The sequence below is a fragment of the Cryptomeria japonica genome, chromosome 11, assembly GCF_030272615.1.
Source record: "Cryptomeria japonica chromosome 11, Sugi_1.0, whole genome shotgun sequence".
Classification (NCBI taxonomy): Eukaryota; Viridiplantae; Streptophyta; class Pinopsida; order Cupressales; family Cupressaceae; genus Cryptomeria; species Cryptomeria japonica.
In genome coordinates, this window is record NC_081415.1 from 464,203,766 (window position 1) to 464,228,707 (window position 24,942).

At 36.1% G+C, this 24,942-nt stretch overlaps 1 protein-coding gene across 1 annotated transcript in view; it reads left to right on the top strand.

The window, feature by feature from the left end:
- The first annotated feature begins 14,881 nt into the window (after window positions 1-14,881).
- The window catches only part of LOC131068307 (GRF1-interacting factor 1), a 29,460-nt gene continuing 19,399 nt past the window's right edge, over window positions 14,882-24,942 (top strand). The window contains exons 1-2 of the mRNA XM_058003477.2: window positions 14,882-15,388; window positions 18,507-18,583. Of these exons, the coding sequence (XP_057859460.2) occupies window positions 15,299-15,388; window positions 18,507-18,583 (167 nt within the window). The 5' untranslated portion in view covers window positions 14,882-15,298. The remainder of the gene's footprint in view (window positions 15,389-18,506; window positions 18,584-24,942) is intronic.

Here is a 24,942-nt window from a genome sequence, read left to right on the forward strand (position 1 = left end):
CTTTACTAGCATCAATTTGGTGCTTGAAAAGGCACCATTTGCTAGATGCATTTAAGCCCCTATCATTCTAGCTTAGGATCCTCATGGCTCCTTGGTAAGGGGTAACTCCTCGTTTCTAAGAATTGTTTGAAAGAGCTTGGTTTGCTCTTTTGCACAACCTGCCAAGGTCAGTTTGGCCTTGTTGGATTATCTACCCCTCTGCCTGTTTGCTTTGAGTTTGAGGGTCTTCAAGAGCGAGGGAGTTTTCTCAAGACACCTCTCCTCCATAATACCATGTCACAACCCTATTTTACTATTTATTTATTTATTAATTTAATAATTCCACTAATTATTATTTATTAATGAATTTATTATTTATGCACGTTGAATTGTATTTAAAATATTTTCATTATTAAATATATACTATTGTGATAATCAAAATGATTTCCAATTTCTATATTTTCTTTAAATTCTAAATGTAATAAAACAAAATAAAAAAATTATATTGACAAATACATATTATTATTAAATAAATAATAAAATTATGTTATGTTTATATTGTCTAACGATTAAAATGAGAAGTCCTTTTTCTTTATAGGAAAACTAACAATTAATAAAAAATAAAAGAGAATCTTTATTTTATTAAGAAAGTTATCTTAAGAAATAAAATAATAATAATAATAAACAAAAAAGTTTCTATTAAAATGTTATTAGAAACTTATCATATTTGTCCATACCATATTTCATTAGAGAAAAAAGTTTAAATTTTAATGAAAAATAAATATTTCCTTTGGCCACCCACGTAGGAAGAAAGGAGATAAATAAGGATTTAATAAGAAAACTTTCTTGTTTTAAACTGCTATGCATTTAAAAATTAGAAAATACTAGCTAGGTGTGGCTTTTTATGGGGATAAGAAGCATGTTAACCTTCTAAGATGATAAGGTAAGAGATGGCATATTCTTTACTTATCTTTATTTTATTTTAAAGTTGTTCAAAAATATAAAATTGCACTATAACTATAAATATAGTATGTTAGTAAAAACAATAGTTTTTAAAATTATAAACGTTGCAATCTTTCTAATATATGAAAAAAAAGAATCTTCGTTCAAGAATCTTTATAAATACAATAAATTAGTTTTCATTTGGGATTATGCAATTTTTGGTTTTAAGGGTATGCAAATATGAATTGTGTTGCTTACACACACACCATTTAATGAAAGCTATTCAGAGTGTCATTATGACATTATAGGAAGAGATAGATTTTACAGTATTCTTACAATTAATTTTAGATGTTCATCTTGACGATTAATATATTAATAGTATTATAAATAGTTGAAGGTTAATATGGTTGTATTACCCTTTTAAGATCAAATGATTATTCAGCATATCCTAAATTCTTTTATTGAGAGATTTCTAATTACAAAATCTATGATATGATAGATAGGAATATATACTTGTGTGTGTAAAGAGTGTGTTAACTCTTAAAAGGAACAAAGTAGATTTTGAAGCTAATACGAAACTCTTTAAGACTAAATAGATGTATTTCATTAATGTCTATTTACATAGTAATACTATTGAATATAATTACAAGATTGAATTTTCCTGCATAATGAATCTTGTAGAATTTAGATCAACTTGTACAACCAAATGGTGATTAGAACCAAATCAAGTGGATAAGAGTTAACCTCTTAAGAAAAGTAGTTATGAACTTTCTTTGATTTTGAATGATAAGTTCTAAAAGCAACACAAAATATCCTTAAAATCATTTATAATTATGCTTCTTTAAAAATTAATTTGATATTCTTTCAAACCTAATTCAAAGAGCACAGCTTAAATGCAAGAATTGTGTGTATTGAATTGTGTGTATTGGGAAAGGCAATAGTTCAATGGGGCAAATTCATATTTCAATAGGATAGTGGTATGGAATATTTTGGTGAAACTAGGTTATCATCATAAGATTAATTGTTTGATGATAGATTAAATGGTGAGTAATGATCTATACTCAAATTGTGCCTTGGATATCATAATAAACTTTTGGGTGTTAAAGAAGAGACATTGTCACAAGTAGCCATTATTAAGCTCATGATCTTTTCATGAATGACCATTCTATGTCTTCATGTTTGATATCCTTATATGCTTTCTTATAGATACTCCCGAATACTCTTGTAAACTTATGTATGCAAAGATGTGTTGTAGTAACACCTATGATTCTAGTCTTGTATATTTCTTAAAAAGTTGAGTAAATTGAATTATGGTTCTGATTATGATTGAAAATAAGATCCTTGATAAGTTATCAAGTGCATGGATTGACGATATTACACGCATATATGCTCATGTAAGCTATGTATGCTTAATATTCATTCTCATGTAACCATGATGTTGTTAAATTAGCTTAAAAATAGATATGTCATATTAAACTATTCCATTACTCTTCTCGGATTTGCATTGTTAGTCTACCTCGTGATGGGTCGGGTATCTTTTGTATCATGAAAGATTCTGAGGAAGTGTAACTACTTCGTGGAAGGGTGGATATGTGCTCCAACAATATTCTCGCCCTTGATGTGATTGTGGGAGACAAATGTCAGAGTTCCTATCATGATGGTCTTCATGAATTATTTTTTTATGATTATTATAAATGACTTTGTGGTCTATTGTAAAGGAACATGCTCCCTTATGTTCAACCTTGTTAGAGGTTGTGTATTAAATCTTTCTGTTGAAATGTAATTTTAAGTCTCCATTCTTGTATATCTAGACTTGTGGAATATTAACACTTTGTTTTTTATGAATCTTTCTATGAATTATGTGAATTATGTTATTTTGAAATTATGGAGGTCATTACATACCAGCCTGGAACTCTTCAAAGCTATCATCCAAATCTAAATCTGAGTTAAGATCTGCTTCAACCTCCACACTCTTTGGAGGGGCTTCAATTGCTTGAATCTCCTCATCCCCTACCTAAGATTTCTCAAGACTGTCACAATCTAGGACTCCCTCCCTAGTTGGCTGAACACAATCCAAAACAATCCCTCCTTGTCTTGACAAGGATATCTCCAATAGGCCAGGAAATCCTGGTGATGCTGGATCCTCTTACACAACCCCAACCTCCTTGCAGGCTCTTTGCTTTGGATCTACCCACGCCCTGTCAACACACCTTGCCCCTACATATTGCACTTTGGGCTTCATCGGGCTGCTGAAGTCATTATTTTCCTGCAAATCTACTGCCTTGCCTGATTCTGCTTGCTCAACCTCAGCACTCCCCTCCACATTTTTTTGTCCATCCTCCGAACACGATCTTTCTGTAGATCATTTCAATCAATTCCTTTTCCATCCCTAAAAGCGAAACCCCACACCAATTGCCTATCTTCCCAAAGCTAAAAATGGTTTGATCAAATCTGTGAAGGTTATTTACCGAGACCAAGGACCAGCATCTCTTCGGATCATGGACCAAAGATTTGTAGTGGGGGCATAATCTCAAATTGTCTTCCCTGTCAATCACTTGGGTCTAGTTACCCGCTTTCGATAATACTTTGATCTTTGAGGGGATCTCAACCTCTTTTGTGATGCTTACACATAATCTAAAATACATTCCCAATTTCTGATCTTCCAGAGGTCGATCTAAATAGAAAAACTTGCCTAGTTTCCTACCAATACCTCTGATGATCTCATCCCCCCAAAATTTCGCCGATAGATTATAGAGACGAAACCATATGGAGGTTTCCACGGTAGTTTCTATCCAGGGATTGAAGCTTGGTTTCTAGTTAAAAAGATGCATTTGAGCACCATCCATAAAGAAGGGGCCCGATCCCAAAGCCTTCAATTTTTCCTCATTAGAGGAAAGGGAAACCAAGTAGAAGCCATTTGCAACTAGTTTGATCATGATATTGATTTCCCATTGACCATGACACCATAATATAATATCATCCTGACTTTTCCATCTAAACCCTCCTCACTTAATGAAAAGCCCTACTTGCTCCAAAAAAACAATGTTTTGTTGGACCACCTCATCTACAATGGAGATTGAATAGGGGGTGGTTGATGGGATCTTACTGGTAGTAGGTTTCTTTCCTTAAGGATGACCATCTCCATTGGTTTGAGTGCCATGGCCACTAATGTCTTTCTTCTTATCAGAGTGATCCTTCGAGGTCCCTACCATATACCAATTTGCCCTCCAATTTGATTTCGCCTTTGCCTTCAAAATCAACATTTTCCTGAACCACCCATTCTTTCTCCTCTGAAGCCCTTGTCTCTCCATTCATTTGAGGCGGTCGACCACACTCCTTAAGGAGGCTTTGCAGGTAAGGGATCTTGGCGACACCTTCTCCTAACCCAGGGAGGGCCTCTATAGATTGGTCTTTATCCTTGAGATCCCACCTAGATCCTGAAAATTGACTTGATCTAGGGTTCATTGAATGCTTGTTTCTACTAGGCCAATAAATCTTACCAACCCAACGACCATTCTCAAAGACCTATTGTGGTTTGTATTGATCCTGCGATAAGTAGGAATGTGCGGGTCACCCACTAGCTCTATGATTTGAAGCATAGCCATTGCTGCCATATGCCTGTCACACATTGCCGACTTTTGCCTTGATTATCTCCGTGGGGATTTCATGGTTGGTCTCACTCTAGGAAGTCGCCTTTTGTTGTCCGCACCTCCCATTGGGATAGTGGTCAATTTTCTAGTTTCTCTTTTGCAGGATCTGCTCTCGATCACTTGAATTCACCAAGCTCCTCCCGTCGAAAGCTCGCTCGCTACCACCACCCATGCTCACCATTGCCTCTTTCTATTGTAACCCTATTTTTACTTCAATTTATGAACTTGTTACTTTAGATATAGAGGTCCTAATTTAAAGACATCCTAGAAAAAGAGAGGTTGTAAAGAGAGAGAGATGAGTTATAAAATGATTTAAGTAGAGCATCATAGACTAATTTCAAATTTGATTATTTTTCATTTATTTATTCAAAATGCCTCGTGACTTTAAAAAGCACAAACACACTTAACAACGTTTAATAAAAATAACATAATTTACAAATAATTAAGATAGAATTTTTAATTATTTTGATCGATAACAGGTTTAATATTTGTATTGATTGAAAGGAGAAAATTACATGCCTTCAGCTGCTCTGCAACTTTTCCACTATCATAAGACTATGTGGGGTCTTGCCCCTACAAAAATCAAAATGAAATCCGAGACAAAAAAACAACACCAGCTATGCCTACCACTAAGGTTACATTCCTTACATCAGTGAAAAACCACTAAAAAAACCAATGGCCTACTAACAAAAAATTCCTCACGAAACCATCCTACCAGAACCAGCCAAGGGCCTCCTCCTTGGAGAAATTGGGGATGGCATGACTGGGTCCTGCATTAGACTGTGCCATCCCAACACTGGTCATGGTTCCCGACCATCCTCCTTGCAACTCACTGTGTTCCATGATCTTCACAATCTTTCGTGGGATTTGATGTCGCCCATCCTCACCAATTGGAGCTTACGACTTCACTAGGGTCTACTTGCCGCACAGTTTCGCCTACTCCGTCGAACCCATCTTCCGCACAAAGTCCAGCAGATCCCGCCACCCTTTCCTTGCATCCTCCAACTAGGTTTCAACCGAGCAAGAGGCCGACCACACCACCAGAGGTTGCACTGCATCATTCCACCCGCCCAAGCGCCTCCACGACCCTTGCTGCATTCGCAAACCCACACTAATCTCTGCACGTTCCACCAACTCCACCAGGCCAACCGACCATTTTTGTCTCAGAAATAGAGATGCCACCTGCGTCACCTCCTCCCTTGAACTTCCCACCATCAACGCCAGTGCCACAAATAGGGACGATACGTCCAAATTAGTTCGCAAGCGACAATGAGTGTCCAGGAATTCATCCCCAAACATCAAACAAACAACCTTCCAAAATTCTTCCTCGTCCACCCTAAATACATTCTTTAGACAATGACTTGAAATGGGGCCTCGAAAGACAGGCATTTGGCCCAAAGTGAGCAGCGAGAAATTCGTTTCCATCGTTCCCCTGCCACACACCAAGAAACACTGCTCACTTAGGAAATCCCTCTTCAAAATGCCAAAAACCGAGAACCATAATGTCACAACATGCTGCCACCCCTTCCATTTATTACACCGCATGCACCACCTCACACCGCACATCGCCAACAAATCCAAATTTCCATTCACTGTCATCATTGCACCTACATCGCCATTTCTCTACTTGTTGCCATTGCAATGTACTCAATCCACATAAGCCTTCCCCACCCCTCGACATTCATATCTAAAATGGGTTCACACATAGCTTTTGACAACTTCTCGGGTTCCCCTTTCATACTCAACGCTTCTTCATACAAAATCTAAGGGATCCAAATCCCTTAAGCCTTCAAAGAAATTAAAATGTTCAACCAAGGAACCATTTGCACCTACGTTCAAGAGCACATCAGCTTCTGCATTCACTTCCCTTAGAACATGTGATACTTTAAAGTCCTCAAACCCATTCAGGAGGTCATGTATTCTTCTGATATGTTTATCCAGGTGCCAAGCATCCATCCTACCCCTAGCGATGCCATTCACCACTATCTGAGAGTCCCCTTCAAGGTGTAGTTTTTTCACCTCTAATTTTTTCGCCATAAAAATTGCTCCAATTGCCGCTTGACACTCAGCTTCATTGTTAGTGCCATCCACCAATCTCTTTGCTCCAAATGCTAAAATACTACCTTTCTCATCTCGAGCAATGACCCCTACACCAGAGATCCCGGGATTCCCTCTGGATGCCCCGTCAAAGTTGATTTTGATACATCCCCTATCTGGCGACATCCACACATGACTTTTTTCAACAACCCTACGAGGATAAGCCCTCAAAAGCCCATTAGCAGGCCTAAACTAGAATTATTTTTAAAATGATTAATTTAATTAAATTAAAATTAATTTAAAATAATTTTCATAAAATTATTACATAAAATATTTAACTAATCAAATAAACATAATTTTCAGTACGTAATACATGTAAATTAATTAGAAATTAAGAAAAGATACATACGTGCATAATATCTTTCCTTTCTTAGTTCTCGATATCTTTGATCTGTGTCGGGTGAATACTTCCTTGAAGTCTTATTTTGCCTTCTCTTCTTGTTCCCCATGCCTTTAAAATAACCTTCAAATATCTTTAAATGACTTAAATTTGTTACCCACAAAATGACCTTGAAATTGTCGCCCTTAAAATAACCTTTAAATGTCTTCTTTCATTAAAAAATGTGAAATACTTTGATAATTTGTGTTTGAAAAAATGAAATAAAACATTTATATTTATATGAGATTGTTAATTGTAGATTTTAATTTTTTTTTGCGTTGGCCTTGGTTCGTACGAACGTCGACCATTAAAAAATGGCATGTTCACACGAACTAGATAGTTATGTGGTTGTTTGTGCACTTCGTGTTTGAGCGAAGTACCTTGGGTTCGAACGAACCCCTATTCGCAGGAACTGACTTCCTAGACATCTCTCTCCCAAATTCTTCAAAAAAATGAGAAATTTTGGCCTTGAAATCTCTGGTTCAAGGCTCAAATGAAAGAATCTCGACAATTCAAAAACATAGGATGGTAGTGCTCAAAGCAAGCTTTCCAACAACTATAATTTTGTTACATTGTGTTTATTATGATCTTGTTTTTAAAATTTTCATACGAAATATTGTTTTTTCAGCGAACATGAATTTCTTCGTTGAACGCATTGGGAAAAATAGTAAACTAATTCAAAAAAATTATTAAAAATATATATGCCCTACATATTTATGTCTTCTTTCTAACAAAAAAATAAATTAAAATTTGATATATATAGAACAAGTTATGTGTTCAAAAGTACACCTATGTCTAAATTATAATTAGTTGGACTTCAAAACTTAATAAAATGAAAAATATTCAACATATCACTATCAAACCAACTCCATGCCTTGGATATTGATGTTACAGACCAAAATTTGAAAGAATTGAGTTTTTATCATGTATAGAAAAAAATTTATGCATTTCAGGAGGCACGTCACTCTTAAAAAATGTTGTTTGCTGTAAAAAACTAGTTTTCGAGGGAGATGGAAAAATAAAAACAGTTTTCTTCAAAAAAAATTGAAAAAAATATATTTAGAATTTGCAAACAAGTTTTTACAAATCACTAATTTACATCATCTCCAAATTTTTAATGGTTTAAAAGTTATAGGTGTCGGAAAGTGAAAATTATTTTAAAAATGTTCATCTTAGTGTCAAAGTTGGCAAAAAAGTGGGAACCATTATTGTGAGTTCACCCCTTAGAATTAATTTAGTCATCGTGTATTTAATTGAATCATGTGAATGAATTTATTACAATCCATGGGAGACCCCAGACAAACTATGAATCAAAGTAGATGTAGAACAAATTTTTGTAGTAATTGCTATTTAATAGATAATCTATGCTTTTTACATCTAGTTGCCAAAATTCACCACATCCTTAATGTAGCATCCAAATTTATTTAGCTGGATGTGAAAATTATGCAACTTTTCAAGCTATGTGGGACATTAAGCTATCAAGCATGTCATATGCAATTTCTCCCCAACTACATGACAAAAAAGAGACATGTTTTTCATTCTATCTCCTCCATCTCTATCTCTCAATAAATAAGGCAATGTGAGTGTTCTCTGAATTGATATGCAACATATCTATTGTTGTCCTTAATGCATCGATGCTCATTATAGTTTAATCTCATGCTTAGAAATTTTTATTTTGTTGCTTGAATCCTACTAAAGCTTCTATACTATCTCATCTATACTAGATCCTAAATGGATGACAAATCTTCACCAGATTAACCCCTTTTCCCCATTTCAACCTATTATTGTTACAAACCATCCCACTAAAACTTGCATCCTTCAAGAAAACAAAGCCACAAGCTAAGATCCTCTTTCAAAAGCATTTCCCACAAGTCAGTAACTAAAATATGAATGGTCTGGTACAACTGATGATAGTTACCAAACTGTGTCCTTAGATCAATGTCCTATGTCGTTTATATTCTTAAAGGCACCACAAATTTGGTAATCTGACTGTCTCCATTAACCAACCATAATTGAATACTAAATAGTAAATAGTATTACAAATATTTATTTTATTTTATTACTGTCAACATATTAATTTCTTGTGGGGTGATTGTTCCAAGTAAAAAAACTACAAAACAATGTAATTGGCAAACTGATTAGGAGTATATGTAATAGTTTACAGATCAGTTACCTATCACAAAAAAAAACTCACCAAATTATAAAGATTTGAGAATTGTCCATCTCATATGAATTGACAAAAGTTAGTGCTTCTCAACTTTAAACTAATCTGCTTCAAAATTGGATCAAACCTAAAAAATATCACTATTGTGGAATACAAAAATATCCATGAATTCATAACAAAGTCTCATAGTTAGATCATTAAGAGATGATAAAGTGTTGAGAGAATGTAAAACACACTATGAAAATCAAAACAAAAATCCCATTGTCATATAAGCAGAATACAAATTTCAACACAATAAAAATAGAAGAGGATAAAACTAGGGTTTATTGTTGCTTAACCCATTATGCCATATAACTAGAATACACATTTTAATGCAATGAAAATACTAGAGTAGGAGTTGTGGCTTTTCACCTTTGTATTGGAGAGGAAACAAATGGCCCAACTGCTTTTCTCATACGACTTTGTTTGAGAAAAGATGTCCTGGTCTCAATAATGCAACAAGAGAATTCAAACAATTGTATCAACTATCATGACAACGCACCAAAGCGACTTAAATAGTTGCATGGATGACCACAATAATGCACCAAAAGTGATTTAAATAGTCAAATGGAACATATAAAAAAAAAATTATAATTGGACAATGAAATTTCTATTTGATTCTTCGTTTGAAATGGATGATTAATTCACATTATTTGTACAAATAGTCAAAAAGAAAATATTACAATGGATATTGTCATGCCTATTTTGTCTACTTAGATTTAATTGAAATAGACAAAAAAACTTATCCTCCCACGTGCATCAATATAAATTTTCCATGCCACCTTTAATGAGAAAACACTAGAAATATTAGAAGACATCTTGTCAACATTTTTTGTGTTTGGCTTTTCCACTTGGACTAGTATTTCAAAAAGAATACTTTATGCAATGCACGTCTCAAGGCAATTGGTGGCATTGCTATCAAATCACCAGTGTTAATAAATGTAATAAACCTTACCTATTGCATGAGTATAATTTTCCCATGCCACCTTTCTAGAAAAGATTGTATACATATTATAACATTTTTTGAGTTTGGCTTTTTCTCTTGGATTAACAGTATGCAAATTATTTAGTACTATTTGACAACAGTTACACAATTGTCCACATCTTAATATAATTTCAATAGTAATATAAAAATGCATAAAAAAATGGACAAAATAATTGAAGGCTAACATAATTGTAATATGCCTGTACACTATTATTGTCCAATAGAATCAGAAATAAAAGAAATTTGTAGAAATTTAATCAATATAAAAGAATTAAAAATATAGAAAAAATGTCAATAGATTTTAATTCTTCATGCCTATTGATCAATGTTGTTAGAAGCAATTAAACTAGGTGAATGCATTAGTATTCACACAAACTAATAAGAAAAATGCTAAGAGCACACTTTTCATCCCCCCCCCCCCCCCCCCTTTTTTTATAGAATGATTTATATAGTTTAAAGAAACATCCAAAAATAAATACATTCATTCATTATAATCCTTTATAGTTTTTAATGATCCATCTATTCATATTATACAGTCTTCTATCATTTGTTACGCGGGAGGCATCTCCTTATATGAAGTGGACAAGCTAAAATAGAAAATCTAAGGTTGAAAATGTTGTTCAACTTGGCAAGATGATTGAAATCATCTTAACCATATGTTTTCCTCTCGTCTACTGGTTTATGTCTCACATTTATGGAAAGGTAGTGTACAAGTTGTGTAAAGCTGTATTAAATAGGTGTCACTTCTAGCTTGCATACTAGGATTGTGTCTCCTCCTGAACATCACGAGTCCCAAGAGACCATTCACACTGCACAACTGTAATAGAATGTGTGGTATGGGCTCTTCCAATGGTGTCAACATTGGCTTCTCATATTCCAATCGCTAAAGCCACATAAGGTAACAAACGTCCAAGAGATCTGCAACAAAATTAAAAAACTTTCTTAGCCTAGTTTTTTTTTTGTTCCACATGGTCTCATAAATATACTTTTCATAAAACTACTTACCATCTCTGCTATTAAACTTTCCTTATAAACCAATAACATGGTTTTCATTACTTGCACTTTGTAATAATTATAAAAATGTTTATGTTTAACATAAAGTTTGTTTGAGCGAATTCTTGGCAAAAACCCCATCGTTACCAGGTTATTCAAGAAGAATTGGAAGGAGGGCATAATCACCATAGGTGGAAGGAAGGTGGAAATTGATGAAGGAATGATTGCTGAAGTTACTGGGAAGCCAATGGAGGGCAGAAAATTCTATAAGGATAAAAAGCTCACAAAGGCGACTATTAAGCGGTTCCCGAAGGGAGACTCTGAGAAAGCCAAATTGGTGAAATCCAACAAAACCCATTACTCACCGAAGTTGATTAAAAAGGTATGGAGATGATTTTTGTTTGCTGTGATGCAATATGCCACTCTTGACGGTAGATCCTCTCATGTTTATGGCTATTGTTTTGTGCTCTTGAATCACTTCCGCCACAAAGATATGGTGTCAATTCCTTTCTACCTGTATTGTTCCTTGAACACTAGTACAAAGGATTTTAGGGCTAACCCGGATAGTAATCCGCCCATGCATGAAGGGTTAATGTTGCTTTTTATATAATCATGTTAAGGACACCTCTGTTCAACACTCTATCACTGAGTTTTCTGCCTCGGAAGAGGAGTTGGAGAACTCAGATGACAATGAAGATGAGGGGTTTGATACAGAGTTGGAAGGTGATCTTAACATGGATACCCTCGCTAAGGGAACCAGAAAGGGGAAGGATAAAGATATAGCTTCTGGGTTTGGCAGAAAGATTTCCGGTAAAGGGGTTAAGGGAAAATAGGAAAAAGGTGCAGGAGGAGGACAACTGGTTTGAAGAAGATGACGAGGATGATGATGGCATGGAGACTGAAAGTGAAAATGCCACCCCACCGCCTAAGAAGAAAACCAAGCGCAGTCTAGCTATCATTGATATTAGCCCGGAGAAGGAGGTTGGTACCTCAAAGGCCCCTTCTCCTCCCTTCGCTCCTAATAGACCGATTTGTGGTGTGGAGAAAGAGGGAAAGAATGTGGTGGAAGGGGAGACTCTGCCTCCTAAAGACAGAGTCACAATTGTTGATGTGGAAACCCTGGAGGACAATGTCGATTTTTCAGACTTCAATAAGGATAGCAGTGATTCTCCCATAACTATGCTTCACATTGCGAAGAATGGGGTGATGGAGATTTATAAGGTTATAAAATGGTTCTACTTGGATATTGAAAGTTTGAATTCTAAACATGAGGCCTCTTCAAAGAAAATGGACATTTTGGAAGCTGTCGAGACGAGTAATCTCAGTTCTTTGCCTAATAATTTGATGTAATTAACAAAAGCCATCAACGATGCAAAGGCTATTACTGAGGCTTATGGTTCCAAATTCAAGGTTGTGCAGGCTAGGTTCAATGAGTTGGAAAAGAGGGTTTACGATCATGAGGAAACCCTGAAGAAGATTGGAGAACAAAGCCACAAAATTCTAAAAGCTTTAGTAGATAATTTCAGAGTGTTGATTAGTAAACTGGAACAAATCCAACTGGAAAAGAATACGATGGATATTTCTAAGGACAAGGACTTGACCCTTGAAGGTGTGGCTGCTGGACCTGGTAAAAGAACTCGGGCGAATACAAGGAAGATGATTCAGCAAGCTAAGGAACTAGATGATCTCAAGAGTGTTGCTGCCTCTATGGTTCAGTTGGAGAAAGAGGCTATGGAGCTTCTTAAGAATTTATCTTAGTTTTGTTGTCCTGTGCTCTTGGCTGTCCCTTTGGTGTCGTCGTGCTGTCCTTTTGTTACTTTTGGTTCTCTTGTTGGCTTTTTGTTTCTGCCAACTGTTTCTGTTTGTTGTTATGTTCTTTCTAGCTAGGCCTTTCTTGTTTTATCTCTTTTCTAATTTGCTGTAAAGGGTTTCGGGGCCCCTTCAAAGCCTTTTTTTCACGTAATAAAAAACATAAAGTTTGTTTCCCTTTTTATTATTAAAATGATTCCCTTACAAAGTGGAATATTTGTATATACAATATTTAATATTATTATATTTATTAATAAATTATTAGATATATTAAAAAATAGAATATCATAAAATTTATTTTTTATTAAATATTTATATATATTTTTAGTCAATTATATGTTTATTTTATATATAAAACATAGATTATAATAATATTTAATTAATTTGTATAATATATATTATTCAATCCAAAGATAGAGAACAAGGACAAACAAACATAGAGAGAGGTTGATAAAGAGAATAAAAATAGAAAGACGGAGAGATAGAAATATAGAGATTTTATTATCTCTCCTTTTCGCTCACTCTCTATATATTTATCTCTCTTTGTTTGTCCATCTTCATCTCCATTTTCCTCTCTATCTCTATCTCCTATTTTTTTTATCTCCTTACTTCTCCTTGCATCTCTCTCTCCCCCTCTATCTTCCCCACCATACATATCTCTCTCCCTCTCTCCTTATCACTCCCTCTTTCTATATCTATTTCTCTCTCCTCTCTTTATTTCTCCCCCCCCCCTCTCTCTCTCTCTCTCTCTCTCCCTCTCTACATATATATATATATATATATATATATATATATATCCCTCTCCATACCTCTCTCTCCCACACAACTTCTTATTTCTCCCTCCTTATCTCTATCTCCCCCCTCTCCATCTCTCACTCCCTCTCTCTATTACTTGTCTCTCTCACTTTTGCCCCCTCTATCTCTAACCCCCCCCCTTCTCTCTCTCTCTCTCTCCCTCTCTCTCCCCCTTTATATTCTCATATATCTCCATCTCTCTCTTCCTCTCTCCATATATATATATATATATATCTCCATCTCTCTATATCCTTATTTCTCTCTCCCTCTACCCATAATTATGTTTCTATCTCTACTCTCTATTTGTCTATCTTTGTCTCCTTCTCCCTTGTCTCTATATTGTCTTATACCCATAATTATGTTTCTATCTCTACTCTCTATTTGTCTATCTTTGTCTCCTTCTCCCTTGTCTCTATATTGCCTTATATCTCTATCTCACCTCTCCCATTTTCTCTATATTCCTCTATCTTTTTCTCTCTCTCGCCGTCTTTATCTCCCTATTTCTATCTCTCTCTCTCTACCACTTTCTACCTCTCTATTTATTTGTATCTCCCTATTTTTTATCACTTCCTGTCTCCATCTCTATCTTTCTATCTCTCCCTCTCCCTCCTCTTTGTTCTCTCTTTTATCTCTACCTCTCCTCTTTCTATCCCTATCTCTCACTCTCTCCCTATTGCAATTTAACATAATCTCATTGGCAGTGAAAAATTATAGCCTTCCCGATTCAAAGATATTATTTGAGTCATGTTTAGATCCATGTAAGTTGACGCATAGTTGTTTTGAAGTTATCATTTCTCCATTAAGATATTTGTTACACAAACAACATCATTTGTTAAGTGGCCTGCCAATTGACCTCACGTGTTGCATAGATGTATGCAAAAAACAGATCAATTTTTTTCTTAATTGACCTTCCACACCTTGTCGGCGTACCTTGTGTGTAATTGCTAGTTATATTTTGTTGTAAAATTTTTTTCTATATGACCATATGGGCATCAGATTTAAGCTTGGATCAGGCAGCAAAGAGGAGAATTTCTTGGTATGTTGTTGAACAGTCCACATCACTTTTCTTGGTCGGGCAAAGGCCAAAGCGAAAAGGAGGTCTGGCCCCATGTTTAACCCTGCCACCATCAATTCCCAAGCCACACGCCAATACTGTTTCTGATGAAAGTGTGACCTCCCGTCGCTTTCAAAACCATAATAAGAACATACACACAGAGCATTTGGCATTATACTACCCTCTTCACTCCACCTCACCCCTTCTTAACCATAGTTACAAAAGACTTAAGTCTTTTTCGTTCAAGGGTGTCTGGACCATTAAACCCTCGACTTGTCTAAGACTTATCTTAGATTTCATAGGAAAATCTAAGACCTCTGGCAAGAAGCGAAAAAGCCATCTGGTGTTTTAAGCATGGTGGTATAGTGGAAACTGTGGAAAAAGTTGTTAACTGTTAGCCTTCAAGTCCAAAATGCAGGGGCACCCAATGCAGGGGCACCAGATGCAGCCCATGATTCCAGCTTTTGCCACTACCAACATTACAACTGAGCATATTCAAAAGGTATGCTGCGTAACAGTGCCTTCCTGCAACTTTCTTACATCTGGTAACGGATATACTGAAACTGTAAATTACCCTTCTTGTAGCTCCATGGACCCACCAACTGCTCTTATTGTTGTGATTTCCTTGGGTTTGTGATTTTTTGCCCGCCTTTTATGGGTCGTTAGGGAAATGGGTATATATCATTAGATGTTGTTAGTCCTTATTGCTTATGATGTTTAACTAGTTATACGACGGTGTGAGTTTACATCACTTCCATCCAGCGCTTCTGTTGTCGGGGGTATTTTGGTTTTGGTTTTGGATGTGGCTTAGGTGCGTTTCATATTACTAACCAGACGCCAATGTTCAATAATCCTACTACGTGTTTGGGGATTTGAACTTGGTCCCCCTAAGTCCCAAAAAACCCATTGGTTCACAGGGTGTTCAACTTGTTTTGGTTTTGGGGTCTGTTTGATTACTATGCCTTTTAAAAAAGTTAAGCTATGACCTCTATAAAACAGAGAAGACCTACTGACATTGGTTATCTTATCCTAATTTCAGGTCATTGAAGCAATGAGTGCCCCCTCCCATTCCGAAATTAATAAAACATTGCTTTAATGTAGTAACTCTTTTGGAGTAGCCCAAAATACTACTAATCACGTTTGTGTGGTGAGGAAAGCCTCCAGATTTAAAGTTAGGCCATTCTGACAGCGCCAAGTTTGGCGCAGTCCTCAACAGGAAATGACATAATGGTTTCATTGTTCATTAACACCTGCTTTCCTATAACAAATTAACTAATTTTCTTTCTGCAAACTTTGCATGATTATATCATAAAGTATGCATAGGGTTGGGTTGGGTGTCCAACTGCTTTATTCTAGAATTGAATTCCTCAGTGCCCTAAATGCAGAAAAATTGGAATGAAATATATGATGTAAGGAGGGCCCCCTCTTGCGTGAGGCATTTGCTATTTGTAACTTTTGCCCAAGGACGGGTTATCTCATATATTTAACTATCATCTAGGCCAATTTAACAATAATGAAACTAGTCTGGTGTCTCTGCTCTTCCATGTAATGAGTTTTTTATTATATGGCCTATCTAGTCAAGAATCAAAAAATTGAGAGTCCATGATTTGGAAGATGTGGAGTCTGAGATTAGGAAGATGAACAATCTTTTCTTTCTCTCACAGGTTTTGGCTTGTCCTAGATTTGGAAATGTTTTTGTCTAAGATAAATTATCGGGAACGTGCTTTCTTGTGCGGTAGTGGAATTAATGAACAATGAAACCATTATATCCATTGCCAGTCAAAACCTGTTGCATGGTTTGTTACATTGGCCTGCACACTTTCTTAACGAGAAACACAACACAAAGTTATAATTATTGTGATGCATCTTCTTTAGTGTACATTCCATGTGTCTAGAAAGCAGTTCCATATAATTGGAATTTGATCGTATTGGGATATTTAAATCACTGATTTGAAATTGTAAGGTTGTTCTCAATTGGAACATTGATTTTTCAGGTTTTAGGTTTTGGACCAGAGTTGATGTTATTATTTCATTTGTAATTTGTTAGATTCTTTGGGTTAAAGCAAGACTGGAAGCTCGTGGAAAGCCTCCATGGAAGTGCACAGAGTTTTTTTGAGAAAATTCCTAAGAGCCATATGATTTTGCCATGGTTTGGTGTGGAAAAGATACTTATATTTAGGTATTGGCTTACCCTTGGCTTGTGGGGAGTGGTTGTCTTTAGAGGCCATTTTTTGTAGGGTTGTCTGGCTTCTTTCAAGGGCTTAAAATTGTTCATCGTTAGTGGATAAAGGATATCAATCTCATCACTTGATGGACCACTGGGATTCCCATCTAAAGAGTTGGGAACATTTATAGAATTTTAAGGGTGGTGAAATGAAATAAAATTCATATACTCGTTAGGTATATGAAATTCCGTAAACAAACATGATATCAAAGATCCAAGAGAGGCTTTGGAGGGTATATATTTTCTTGGAGACACAGTTGGAAAGTTGTCTCTGACCTTGTATACCACATTTCACTTAATTTAATACATCTAAAAGCTATACTGTCAATTTTATCAAGTTTCTACTTGCCTACGACATCAACTCTGAAGTTTTGGAAATAATTACTTTTGTATTTTAATGCAGTGCCAAATGGCAATTGGGCAATTCCTTCTTGGAATATAGGACAGATGATCTTTAAAACCTGAAGTGAACGCTTATCAATAGTTAGGTTTAAGGCTAGATTGTTGACAACTGACAAGCTTTGAGATACCCTTGGAAAAAGTAGAAGACATATTTTCTCAAGAAAATGAGAAATGCAATATAATTGATGTAGACTGTGATTCATACCAAATTATGCATGATCAGACTCAAGGTGGAGAGTCTAGCCCAGGAAGAGCTTACAGCAAGGGAATGATGCAGAGAAGGTGGCATATGTGGGGCCTGATTTCTTGGACATAGGAAGATAGAAATGGAGCAGAGACACTAGATGTGGTTTTTTTCATGATGTTACCATTTATATTTATCTTGAACGACGAACATGTTAATATTTCCCTATAATGATGACTTCTTTTTCCTGTTAATTTCTAGTCTGAGGCAGTTGAATTCCAGATTATGCTAAAAATTCTAAAGCTCTGCATACATAGTTATGTCTTTTTAGATAGCAGTAAATATAACATTTCAGTCACCATCAAGGACTAAGCAATTATTGTCTAAAGGTGAATATACACTGTTGTGTGGCATCAGATAGATTGCATCCGTTTTCCTGGTCCTCCTTTTGTTTTCCCTTTCATAATTATAAGCATCTTTTTGTCTTAAGAGATGTGAGTAATTATAAACCATTCATTTTGGGGAATAAATGAGTTATATATGTGTAAAGTTTAAAATTATGGACCAAACTATGTGTCAATTTGAAATATCCATTTCTGCTTATGAAAGATATTTTTGTAATTTGAATGGTTGTGCATGATATTCTTGAAATTTGAATGATTGCACATAATTGAGCTAACACATTTTGATTTTTATTGAAGCTATCCTCTCATTTTCACTTACATTATGTTTTCTATTTCTGATCTCTTTATTTTCTTGAAATGTTCTCCATGGTATATGGTAACTTCAATTATTTTTTGAATATTGCAGTATTTGGATGAGAACAAGCAGTTGATTTTAGCAATTCTAGATAATCAAAACCTGGGAAAACTTAATGAATGTGCACAGTAAGTATTCTTCTCATGGAGCTTTCAGTTTTTTTGTTTTGAATTTTCTTGTTAACTCTTGTGTTAGATTTCATCTTTGTCAAGTTTGTGGTTTTATTCCTTTTCGATGTTTTTGTTTTCTAACCCACTATAAAGTGGATTTTTTTATAACATACTTTTTTCTCTGTTATTTTTTTTTGAGCACTATATTTGTGTGCAGTAGTGGAATTAGCTTTCCGCTCACCAACTCTGACTACCCATGAATTTGCAGGTAAAACACTGTTGAGCTTTAGCTTGGACTTCATTGCCCCCCATAACTCACTCTAAAATTGGCTTATGAATTATCTATCATGGTTTGAAGCAGCAGATTCTAGCAGCCCAAAACGTACCCTTATTTGCTTAAAGAATGACTCTCTGATCGCTAGTAGACTTCTTGCAGAAAAGTAGGATTGCCATTTTACTAAACCTGTCAACTACAACAAACAAATATTGTTCCACATCACGTCTTAGGCAAACTGCCTAGGAAATTCATTTAGATAGTCTGTCACGGAGTGGTATTTCAAATCGAATGTGTATGTGCTCTTTTATGTTTGCAGGTTCGCCTGTGTGGCACATTGAAACATCCTTTGACAAAATGTTGGACATTATTCTTCATTTCTGGCCAGTAAACATTTCTTTGCAAATTGCAAAGTATACTGCTGATGCCAAAATAATCTGACACTATGGACAAATGGGGGTCATGCAACAATCCCTAGCTTAGGTAACTGGTATACAAAGCTTATTACATTGAACGAAAATTTTCATCCAGTTGATAATTAACATGTTCTTGTTGGTGCAATGTCAACTATCTGTTATGCTGTAGTTCTGAGTGGATGGTGCTAAATTCACTGCCTTCAGCATGCTGCTCTTTTAACTCCTATTTTGGGGATTGCACTGATTATATTGACAGTCCTGGCATTCAGGTTCTTGGTGCATGTGACAACATTTCTATCACATTGCCCTTTGCCTCTTGTGTACTTGATCCCTTGATTGAGTTGTTGTAGGATTGATGTCCATTTGAAATGTTAGCTTTGCTGCAATTCATCCATGCTTGTAAGAATTATGAGGGTATATGGTCTCTATAACATCCGCCAAGAACCTTAGCTAATCATCCAAGCTATGATAAGAAGTTGTATATTATGTTCAAACAGTGAAATAGTGGCACTTTTATCTTCTGGTAAAGAAGATTTTCTGTGATTGGTCTTCCTTTGCGCTATTGGTGAACCACATGGTGACATGGCATCTAATCAAGGAGCTCTTGCATCTGTGCTTAATTTTCTTTGAATTTGGATCCAATTTTTTGTAGAGACCTTTGTTTGAAAATCTTGCTGGAGGAACTCAATAAATCTTATGCTGTATTGGACACTTAGGTGACAACACTGGAGGCCCATCTAGGCTTTCTAATAGTGTAAGAGTAGGTCTTCAATCTTTTTGAATATCCATTGTCTTGACACTAATCACTTGCATAGATGATTCTTCTTTGTTTTGTTTTTGGTCTTCCTGTGCACTATTATTGAACCACATCTAATCAAGGAGTTCTGGTAATTGCTTCTTAATCTCATTGACTTTGGACCCAATGCTTTGTAGAGACCTTGTTTGAGAATCTTGCTTGAGGAACCCATTAAATCTTATGCTATATTTGGCACTCAAGAGGCAACTTTTTAGGTTCATTAATACTGCCTGATGATCTTAAGAGAAGGCTGTTAATCTATTTTTTTTCGTTTGACATAGGTGCTTGCATAGACTAAGTCGTTTTTCTTTCTTTTTGGTCCTTAGGTGTTGCCATCAGGAACATGGATTTTTCTTGTACATTTACTGGTCCCTCACATGGATCGCTGATATTGTTAAGATCTTTGCCTTGCCTTGGCACTCATTCTTCACCACCTCATAAACATTTAGTGGCATGATATTAGACTCCGTCTCATCAGCATATGTGAGTCTTGACCACTAAAGAAATTTGGGATTTGTGTTTTAGAGTTACTTTGATCTTCACATTCGTACTGATCCATTGCAGAGGCTGCAGGTTTAGATGCTTATATCTCTTCATTCTAAACTTCTTGATGATGCATTAGATGGCAGATTTCATTAGCTTCCTTGGTCAACATCCGTGCCCTTGATTTTGATCATTCCTCAACCTCATTTGTCACATGGTCATAGTGAGATCCAAAGTTATTCAACTTATTGTTTCTTTTTAAAAGTTTCTTAATTGATTTGAAACCGCCTTATTTTGCAATGCCTAGTTTAGTATGACTTTATTTGGTGTAACCTTTTTGTTTGTGTGGTATTTGCCAACGCTACCTTTATTGGAGAGATTTTTTCCCTCACTCCTTTGGGTGGTGTAATTTTGATACGTCTATCCTTAGTTTCATGACTTTTGTTGGAGTGACTTTCTTTGATGATGCCAAAAGTGAGACTCTCTTGGCCACTTCTTTTTGCTTTGGACTTATTCTAGGATGCTAGCAGCTTTCTATAATCATTTACATTGATTAATTATGAATGCAACACCCAAGATTGCTCTTTGGAGTGGCTATTCTTGTGAGAATGTTTACAAGTCTTCATCACATTCTTGGCATTAGGTTTTTCATGTGCCATGCATTTATTCATGATGTGCTTATCTTGTGTCTTGATGAGTTGGACAATCTTTACTGAATGTAAAACAGCTTTGCAAGTGTCCTCTATATTTCAATGTCATTTAAGGCAACTTCATGTAGTCTACCCATGCAAGTTGACAGTGTACTCCACTAATGTTCTCTTATCTATTAATGGTATCTTGAACATTTTTGCTTGCTTGTGAAACTTTTACAGAGTCCTGCGGATTTTGTCTATTTTGTCGTGTGAGATATTGCTACTTTATAAGTTGCTTATCTTTATGCCAGTTAGTGGTCTAGGAGGATTCATTAAACAAGGTTTTGATGCCAAATCTATTCTCATGGCTTGTGATAATTGTGGGGATACTTCTCTGGTCTATGGTACACCAGGGCATCTCCTAGGTGTTCTTGGCAACACAAAGACCAACCTACACTCTCCAACAAATTTTGCACATGCTTCTGTAGTGGTGCAACACATTTTGTAGAGAGATAGACACTTTTGCAGTAAACAATCTTCAACCAAACAACTTGCAGTTTTTATCATAGCTTACAACTTGAATCTATGTAATCTATATATTCATATCTTTGTAACATAGTTTAGACATCATCAGTAGCAATTAATAGAGTTGATTAAAGTTGATAGGAGATAGTCTCTGAAGGGCATGCCATGTACAGAATAGATAGCTGAATGAAAAATTTTCATTGTTCCAATTCTGTATCTCTTTGTCCATGTTTTTTGTCATTTTTTATAAGCTTCCACATATGCCATAACTCATCTAGAGAGTTGTCCATTAGGATTCTAACCTTAGGCCCTAGATTAGTGGTATCAAAGCAATTTTCTTTGCATCCTGTATGTCCTATTATATGCGATTAAAGAATCGAAACATTGACATTGAACCTATGGATTCATCAAATTATTTGATGACCCGTTTCAAGATGGCCAAATAAAGACAATAGGAGATACACATGAAGGATCAAGACTGTGATTGAAGAAGCACTCATGGATCAAGGAAAATTCCTGTTCAACTAGTTTGTAAAGGTCCTCAAGTGGGTAACTCCATTAGCCTCATGATCAAGGAGAGCTTTTTAGGTTGTCAAGTCCTCCTTAGGTTTGAAGTAAACCTAGACATGTTTGTGTTTGATGGTAAGATCAATGTTGATGTTGTGGACAATTGAAGATTAGACAGATTCTTACTTTTCCATGAATGACTCCTCTAATGAAGAGAAGATTAAGATAGCTCTTCTGAAAGTCTTCTCACTTATTAGGAGGTGAGAGCAAGCCCATGAGCTTTGGGAGGAAGACCGGAATGGAGAGAAATCTAAACCAACTTCTGATCAATTCTTGAAAGTATCCAAGGATGAGTTATTTTCTAAAGATGTTTACTTTGACTGCTACATGTAGTGGTCACAATTGCAATAGGGACATCGCCAGTTGGTCTAGGCTTACATTGACACTTGCTATGAGCCCTATGCAAGGCTAGGAGTTAGAGCATTATCAACTCCTCAAATATATTAGTGGCTTTCATACGGCAATCTAGTCAAGATTGAAATTACTATGCAATAACCATTGGGAAGGAGTTCAAGTAGAAGGTTAAGTGGGAATCAGCTAGTGCACAAAGAAGATATCGCCTTTGGACAAGAACAAACTGTTCAAGACTCGTAAGTGGTTTGACTAGTACAAGAGTTGCAGTCATTCCAATGCTAAGTGCTATGCTTACAAGAACCTGTTCACAAAGTTGGAAGTTTGGGATGCTGATCTGAAGCCCTCAGATGGAATCATTGATGCATAACACACTGTTTAAGTCAACAATGCACAAGAAACAACCCTCTAACTAAGGAAACTGAAGTAGAGTGGTTATTCTGGTCGCAAATCTGAGTGAAAGGGCAGCCATTGGACTTCATGACTGATGGTGATAGCATGAAGAATCTAATCTCTTTAGAAATCATTGAGAGATTGAAGCGGCCAATTTTGCCTCATCTGCAGTCCTTTAAACTCAAAAGACTCGATTCCTGCAACATCCAAGGTGTAAAGCTCATCTCCAGTGCCACTTTTCATATTCTATTTATCCTTTTCAGGAGGAAATAGTTTCTGATGTAGTGCCAATGAAAGTTTGTAAAATTTTAAATTCTCCTTGGGAATTCGTACATGCATAGTCAATTGTATGTACAATGCCTTTCCTTGCAGTGTAGTTGTGACATTGGGCAATGAGAGATACCTGATTCTTGTAGTGAATTAATGCTCAAACCTTGCTGCATTGTTTCCGAAGAAGATTGTGCCACACAACTTTGCATACTCAACTTTTCACACCTCACCTCAAGCTGAAGAACCATCTGTTACAGCAAAGATAGATCAGATTCTTGAAGCCATGTTTACCCATAATTGTTCTGTGTTTGTATGCATAATTGCCAGAAAGTGTCAACTCCCACAAGAAGCCAAATAATTCACCGAGCAGTAGCTAGAAGTCAAGGCTTCACACTTGCTTCCTAGACTCAACACAATTGGGAGTATTGCTTCACAAGGAGGAGCAACTGTTCCAGGAGGATTCACCAAACAAGGTTCCTACGATGATGTTAAGGCCGTTCTCATGGTTTGAGATAACTGTGGGGATACTTCTTTGGTTTGTGGTACAACTATGGCACCTCTTAGGTTTTTCTGGCAATACAAAGACCAACCTGCACTCTCCAATAAATGCTGCACATGTGCCAACAATAGCCCATTACAGCTTGCAGAGAGATGGACACTTCTGCAGCAAACATGCTTCAACTAAACGGTTTGTGGTTTCTATCATAGCTTTAGTAGGGTCCAGTACACCTTTTGGCAAACTGCAAAATCCCATTCACAGAGCTTCTTATTGCAGCATCTGAAGAATTTTTCTTCAGTCCTCAGACAATATAGTTGATGCAACAACCAAGATGGCATCCATGAGGTGTACAGCACGTCAACTTCTATCTCATTAGGGACACACTAACAGTTGGTTCAGATCTGCAACAATTGGGACGATAAGGAGTTAAACATAAGAGACAGTTCAACTTCCTAGCGGTTCTTGGCCTCCATGGCATAAATCCATGTCATCTAAATATACATCTCTGTAATATAGTCTAGACATCATCAGTAGCAATCAATAGACCCAATAACAGTTGATAGGAGATAAAAGATAAAGCAGCCATACACCTTTCTCAAGGGTATGCCATGTACATAATGGATAGCCTAATAAAATACATTTTCTGTTTCAGTTCTATATGTTTCATTTGCTGTTGTGCAAATGCTTATAAGCTTCTGCATACGCTATGACTCATCTGGATCCTTGTCTACAGAGGTGTCCAACAGGATTCTAACCCTGGGCACCAAATCAAAGAGTTAGAATAAAAGTGTTTGAAATGCTTTAAATCTGCTACAGAAGATTGCTACTTCAACTTATAACTTTTCTGTCAACACAACAAATGTGTGGTCATCTTCAATTTTGGGAGCCACACTTTCTATCTGTTGTCGTATCCCCCCAAATAAATCTGTATCGTTATACCAGTTGGGTAGAACTGAGTTAGAATCAAGTGCTGGAAACACATTCAATTTGTTACACATGGTCTTTTCTTTTTTCTAGAGGGTTTATGCATGGCATTCCTACCAAAACAGCAAATATCCGACTCTGTTCATCTTGTATTTGGTGAATTGCACTTTCTGCTTGTTGCTGTATCTCATAGCCAAAATTGGCCTCCAACTGGTGCTACCAGTTATAAAGATTGCCAGTATCAAGT